This window comes from Marmota flaviventris, chromosome 6 (assembly GCF_047511675.1).
Source record: "Marmota flaviventris isolate mMarFla1 chromosome 6, mMarFla1.hap1, whole genome shotgun sequence".
Classification (NCBI taxonomy): Eukaryota; Metazoa; Chordata; class Mammalia; order Rodentia; family Sciuridae; genus Marmota; species Marmota flaviventris.
Genome location: NC_092503.1, coordinates 120558792 through 120565739, shown reverse-complemented (window position 1 = coordinate 120565739; position 6948 = coordinate 120558792). Strand labels below are relative to the sequence as shown.

General features: G+C 38.5%; 1 protein-coding gene across 1 annotated transcript; it reads left to right on the top strand.

Moving 5' to 3' along the window:
- The first annotated feature begins 215 nt into the window (after positions 1 to 215).
- On the top strand, positions 216 to 4947 carry LOC114099344 (mamu class II histocompatibility antigen, DR alpha chain). The gene is made up of 5 exons (XM_027943621.3): positions 216 to 345; positions 2456 to 2701; positions 3282 to 3563; positions 3837 to 4002; positions 4668 to 4947. Exons 1-4 carry the CDS (start codon positions 264 to 266, stop codon positions 3989 to 3991), a joined length of 765 nt encoding a protein of 254 aa, XP_027799422.2. The 5' UTR covers positions 216 to 263; the 3' UTR covers positions 3992 to 4002; positions 4668 to 4947.
- The last annotated feature ends 2001 nt before the right edge of the window (positions 4948 to 6948 follow it).

Sequence of the window (6948 nt, the reverse complement as noted above, 5' to 3'; positions counted from 1 at the left end):
ACCAACATTCTCAAAAACTTGGATATTTTTGTTGCTTGTTTAAGAACTGTCTTCCCCCCCTCCCCCATTGGACTACTATCTCTTGTCCTGGATCCTTTACAAAAGTCTTCTCCTAGCAACAGACGTGTCATCGCAAAATATTTTTCTGATTGGCTAAAGCCCAACTAATTTGAATTTTAATCTTGTGTTCTTTTATTTTTGCCTCTTCTGCCTCACTTGTGAGTTCTACCGACCCCCCCCCCATCAAAGCACTCTAGAAGAAAATGGCCAGAAGTGAAGTCATGGTTTTAGGATTTTTCTTCATGGCTGTCCTGATGAGCCCTCAGGAATCATGGGCTATCAAAGGTAGGTGCTAAGAAAAATAAAAACTGAGGATAGCAGACAGGAAAGCTTTAGAGAAATGAATTGTGGGTATTTGCAAGGCAATCTTTGGAGTGAAAGAAAAGTTTGAGAGTCTGAATCTGAAAGCATAAAATATAGTTTGGATGAACTCTTCCCTCATCATAAATTGAAATAAGTTGAATTTAGTTTGGAGGATCAAAACAGTTTCACATTAATTAATACCACTAATATGATAAAAGCCAAACTTACCGGGGGTGCAGGGGCATACTTTTCTGACAGGCATTAGCATTTAACATTTCTGGGTTTTAATTTTTCTTTCAGGAATCTTGGTAAAATCCAAATATTGGAAACATCACATAATTTTGTTAGAATTAAAAGAGAAAAAATGAGACATTATTAGCAGTGTTCTTAACTGAATACATGATAATTTTTGGCAGGTAAATTCTGTCAGCATATTTTGAGCACAGGCATTATATTGAAGATCACTAAAAAAGTAAAGTCACCAAAATACATCTATCCAAGAAAGGGGACAGATGTGCTGATATATTGCATTTAATTTACTGTTTCTTGGGATAGTGACAGCCACCCACCTCCTTCCCTGCTACAGTAGATCTTACATTGTCTGTGGTCACTGTTACTTAGTAATATTTCCAAGAGCATAGACAAATGAACAAGTAGAGAGTCTGATATTATTTTCTGCCATATCCAGAACAAATATTTGTGTTATTGTAAATACATGTTGTGGGAAAGTATTCTCCCAGAGTGGCCCTATAGAATGGAAATGAGCAAAGGAATAACCCAGATCCCAGAGACATAATGCCATTATAGGTTTCTACTGCCCAGAAAGAGCCCTATATTGGCATGTTTACCTGGAAAGGTAGAGCCCTCCTCCTGGGTTGGAAAATGGTAGTCAGAATTTAGTTGTTGGTGCATAGATGCAAATGCTAAATAGATCCCTAGGTGTATTTATAAACAGCCAAACCTTAAAATCTGCCTTATCTCTGAAGCCTGAACACAGAAACACTTTCCTTTCAGTTTCACATACCTTGGAGGCTGCATACTCTCCAACTATAGCTTTTCTTTTTATTCCCTTGGGGTTAGTTATTATTAATATCAATCATAATCTTGTCCCATAATGACCATCTCAATATAAGGAGCATTAAGATAAAGGTCAGATTACTAAGTTCAATTCAGATCATTATCCTTCTCAAAGAGCTATTCATGGTATCAGGGAGGTAGGTGCTGTACAATAGTGCAAGATCTAAATCTTAATTTTATGGGTGCCTCAGACCCTAGTTGTATTTTCCATGGGTCTGGTCCTTAAATACAGAGCAGTTTCTGACCTTAAAATGTGAAGCATGCTTGTTAGAGATTTGAAAACACTCCAGGAAATTACTTAATCTCATCTCATTTAATCTTAAAAAAAACTCACAGTAGAATCAAAATCACAGCAGAACTGTAATTGGAAAATTACACATAAGTTGGTAGAAAAATCTGCTGAAGATCACTAGGTAAGTAACTGAACAAGACTTCAGGTTTTTTTTTTATTTTTGTTTTTTTTTTACCCCCTATTTTGCAATGCTGAGTTTTGAACCCAGGGCCTTGCATGTGCTAGGCAAACACTCCTACCATTGAACTACATTCCCCAACCCAAGAATTCAAGATTTTGTTTGATTTCAGAGTTCAGAACTTAACCTTTCAAACAATATTTCTTAGTACAGTGTTGGGAGAAGGAGATGTTCTGGAATTCTGGCCCAAGTATATTTGATACCTGGGTAAAGTATAGCAGCTCCTCTCTTAGGAGCTGCTGCTAGATTTCTGAAAAGAAAATATTTCCCAGCTAGTCAAGTGGAGTCAATTAATAGCTTCATAAGAGGCTGGACTTTCAGCTATCATATCCTTCAGTCCACCTCTCTAACAGTGTCTCCTCATCTCTTCCTTTCCAGCTTTGTTCAGTTTGGCTGTCTGTCACCTTGTTCTCACCTTGTCACTCATTCTGTCTTCCTCCATTTAATTTGGCTCAGTCTGTCTCCATCACCTCCTGCTCACATGCATATGTCTTCTTCATCTCCCCATCCTGATTCCCTCCTTAACTCCCTTTTCTGCATTTCAGAGGACCATACCATCATCCAGGCAGAATTCTATCTGCACCCTGACGAATTAGGAGAGTTTATGTTTGACTTTGACGGTGATGAGATTTTACATGTGGATTCGAAAATTAAGGAGACGGTCTGGAGGCTTAAAGAATTCGGACAATTTGCCAGCTTTGAGGCTCAGGGTGCATTGGCCAATCTAGCTGTGGACAAAGCCAACCTAGACATCATGATGAAGCGCTCCAACAACACTTGGGACTCCAATGGTACCACTCCCTTCTCTTCTCTCTGCTGCGCTCCTGGGTGTAGGGATCCAAAGCTTTAACATAGATACTTCAAGTGATTTGTCGTTTATTGTGACTTTCCCTCCCAGAGGCCTCACCCTAACCATAAACAAACCCCAGATTCTCTTGCCATGGACTCCAAAATTTTGAGTTTGTGCCTTTCTTGATGTGCTCAAGTCTTGTCTCTGTCATCCATGGCCACTCATGAACTCACTGTCCATGTTGGGGGAGCCAGGGATAATATCCTTGAAGATTTTATCTTGAGTGATACCTTAGGAAGGAAGATCGGAGAAGCTGTATCTCTTGGTTTCTCTTTGCTAGAACACACCAGACATAGGCATCATCTAGTATCCCGAAGCTTCAGGATCTGTCATCTCTTTTCTGAATATTGGCTCCAGAGCATCAGAGCCAGGTGTCTTGAGACTGTGGCTCAGACTTCTCAGGGCACAATTTCAACTGGTTGGGTTTAGAGTCACTAGGTAAATTTGTACCACAAGTCATTGGGGGAGAGAGAGGAGCAAGCCTAAGGAATAAAGCTAATTTCTGTTCTGTGTACCCCCAGTACCTCCAGAAGTGACAGTGCTCTCCAGTGGTCCTGTGGAACTGGGAGAGCCCAATGTCCTGATTTGCTTCATCGACAAGTTCTCCCCTCCAGTGGTCAATGTCAGATGGCTTAAAAATGGACAGCCTGTCACCACAGGAGTGTCAGAGACAGTCTTTCTACCCAGGAAAGACCAACTTTTCCGCAAGTTTCACTATCTCCCTTTCTTGCCTTCCAATGAAGACTTCTATGACTGCGAGGTGGACCACTTGGGTTTGGAGAGACCTCTTCTCAAACACTGGGGTATGGAATATCCTTCAGTCCTCTTTAAGTTTCCTGCTATGATGCTTACATCTGGTCATTTAGAACTCAGAGTGTATCATAAAATCTGCTACACTTCATACCATTGTGTTCTTCCATTATCCACCTTCTTCAACTTTTTAATCTGTAATTTCACCAACACCTCATTCTTTCTCTTCTTTCAACTATTCATAACTATACTATTGACTACATTTAACCCTAAATGCTGTTCCTTACCACATGCATTACCATTTACTCTGTTTTATTTTGCCCCAGCGTTTGAAGAGCAAACTTCACTACCAGAAACTAAAGAGAATGTGGTGTGTGCCCTGGGCCTGCTTGTGGGTCTAGTGGGCATCATCATGGGGACCATCTTCATTATCAAGGGCACGCAAAAAAGCCATACAGGAGAACGCCGAGGGCCCCTGTGAGACAAGTGAAGGTGGGTCAGGCATGATCAGAGAAGGACATCTTTAGAGACTTGGGAAAGAGGAAAACAGGGAAAAGCATGAGTTATACCTTAGGAAGGAGGATCGGAAAAGCTATATCTCTTGGTTTATCATTGCTAGAACAAACCAGACATAGGCATCATCTAGTATCCCAAAGCTTCAGGATCTGTCATCTCTTTTCATAAATTTCTCCTAGGTCATACCCATAGTCTTAAAAATAATTTTCAGCACCTCAAGTCATTGTTTTGAATTATAATACAACATCCTAGTATTTAGGAGAGTAAGCTTCAATATTTAGGAAACTTCTGGACTATTTTTCCTAAGACAGGGCTTTGGTACAGGAGCATTTCCAAAGATTGGCACCCTTGGGGTTAGGTAGAATCACTGAAAGAAATGGAACTGTCTCAGAAGCCAATGCCTGTTTTTGATCCTCGTGTCTTAAAAGTGCTATCAGAACATCCAAAATAAGGCAAAGCATTATTTTGCTCAAAGTGATGTTGACAGCTGGCATTGGAAATGTCATATCTACTAAAGGTTAGAAGAATATCAAAGGACTTTTCCAAAGTCAAATGATAGAGGGAAGATGAAGAAATCCAAAGGAAAGAGCTCAAATTTATCCATCTTAAGCTCTTTAATAACTATTTGTGTCCTCTTCTAGGTGATGACCTTTCTTAGAAGTCAATGAAGAAGTTTCTGCTTTACTAGCTTTCCAAAGCTGATGATACCAGTGTTCACCTCTGTGAAAAGAGCCATATTCAGCCCTAAATTTCAAGACTGTGATGGCTTTCCTCCACCTCTCTGTATTCTAATGGCCTGCTGGGCTTCCTTGTCTATTGCCCCTTCCCTCTATTTCCCATTGTTATATTGGCACAATGCAATTCCTCTGGCATGAATCCTGTAGGATTCTATCTCTACAATAAAACATTCTTAACATTGCATAGACATCATCCTGTGTACTTATTGCTTAGAGTTTCTCCAAACTGTTTTTTAACATACAATAAACTATTTTGAATGATTGTAGTGGAATTTTCAGTATCTGAGCCAGTTCTTTGTGGGGAGAGGGAAGGTTCCGGGGAATATGTTCAGTTCTTCCATTCTTTCATCCTGAAGTGTCTTAATGTTGAATGTATCTTATAAGCTCTAGAATTAATTAGAAAATCCCAGTCTCACTAGGGCTTGGTCTAATTTCAAGCATCTATGGTCAGTCCTGTTGCTGGGCCTAGTCCTCTTCTGGGAAACCTAGAGCAGGTTGGTTTTCTGGGAATTTTCTACTGAACAACAGGTTCAGAATCTGTTTTATTCTTGGGCCTCCAAGAACATAATGTATGTTCAGTGTAATGAATCTCAAACCTCGGGGTGTGGCATATGATAATGAGTTCAACAGACAGAGGAGGACAGAAGGGAGTAGATTGGGAATCAGATGAGAATAGGATCCACAGACATAACAGGATTCACATGCTTATCAACATCAACCATTCTAAACTCAATGAGGAATGAGATGGGGCACTGAAGACTGGCATTACCCATTCTATTAGACCATGGTCTCAGACACCTGTTTCATTACTGGGAGAATAGTCTGACTCGTTCTTGGAAGTCTCATTCCTAGAGATGTATCCTTGAAAAACTGCTAGATATGGCATTAAAATGAAGAAAAGAAGGTTTGAAACATAGTGAATTATCATTTGTGAAACTAGGATGATATTTATCTCTAAAATGGTTATGTGAATCTACTACAAATCTTGAAGACTGTTCATGACAGTGTGGCAACTGGCCAATAAGTTCTGTGGAAGTGAAGTAGACTTGGGTTCCATGTTGGCTTATCATTTACTAGTTATATATTCACTGGTATCATACTTACCTTTGCCTCAAATTCCTCATGAAAACATAAATGTTAGTTTTTACTGCATTGAGTCATTATGTGACTTAAAGGAAAAATATAAGGCAAGTAATTAGGAACCATGGTTAATGATGCCAATTATTGAAAAAATTCTACTGTTTTCCTTAAAATTTCTATGGCCTGATAAAAATCCTAGAGGAGAAGGATGGGGATAAACAATCACAAGCCAACAATTACTAATAAATTCAGTAAAGTTTCACTACCCATGGCAAGAGAATTAATGCATAATTTTAAGAATTTTGAGGATAGACTAGGCACAAGTGTTTCTATTACATAATATTACATATTACATATATAATATGTAATACATATGTATGTTATAGATTTACAACAGAGAATACATTAAAATTTAGATGGGTATGTAATAAAAAAGAAAAAATAAATCCATATCCTCCATGTAAAAAGAAAAACATTTTAAATAGACCAGTTTTTGAACATTTTTTTAAAGATAGAGAGAGAATTTTTTAATATTTATTTTTCATTTTTTGGTGGACACAACATCTTTGTTTTGTTTTTATGTGGTGCTGAGGATCGAACCCAGAGCCCCAAATATGCCAGGCAAGCGTGTTACCGCTTGAGCCATATCCCCAGCCCCTAGAACATTTTTAACTTTACAAAAATAAATTCAGAGAAAGTACAGAGAGTTCCTCCACAGCCTCTTCTCTCCATCACCTGATCCAGTTTCTTCTATAATTAACATCTTGCATTAGTTTGGTACACTTGTTATAATACTGATAATATTTATTATAATACTGACATTTATTCTTAGCTAAAGAACATAGTTATACTAGGGTTCACTCTAAATCACACAGTTCTATGGATTCTGATAAATATGTTAAGCCATATATTCGCCATTACAATATCATACAGCACAGTTCTACAGACCTAAACAAATGCTCTGTGTTCCAACTAATAATCTCTCCCCTCCTGCTCATGAACCCCTGGAAAATACTGATCTATTTAATGCCTCTATAATTTTACCCTTCCTATAATGTTATATAATTGCAAATATATATAGATTTTTTTCAGACCAGCTCCTTTC

Bases quoted from the DNA above. Each gene is read 5' to 3' on its own strand.
- LOC114099344 (XM_027943621.3), top strand. From the start codon at position 264: ATGGCCAGAAGTGAAGTCATGGTTTTAGGATTTTTCTTCATGGCTGTC. The intron at 346-2,455 runs GTAGGTGCTAAG...TCTGCATTTCAG, and splicing joins GGAATCATGGGCTATCAAAG to AGGACCATACCATCATCCAG. The intron at 2,702-3,281 runs GTACCACTCCCT...GTGTACCCCCAG, and splicing joins CAACACTTGGGACTCCAATG to TACCTCCAGAAGTGACAGTG.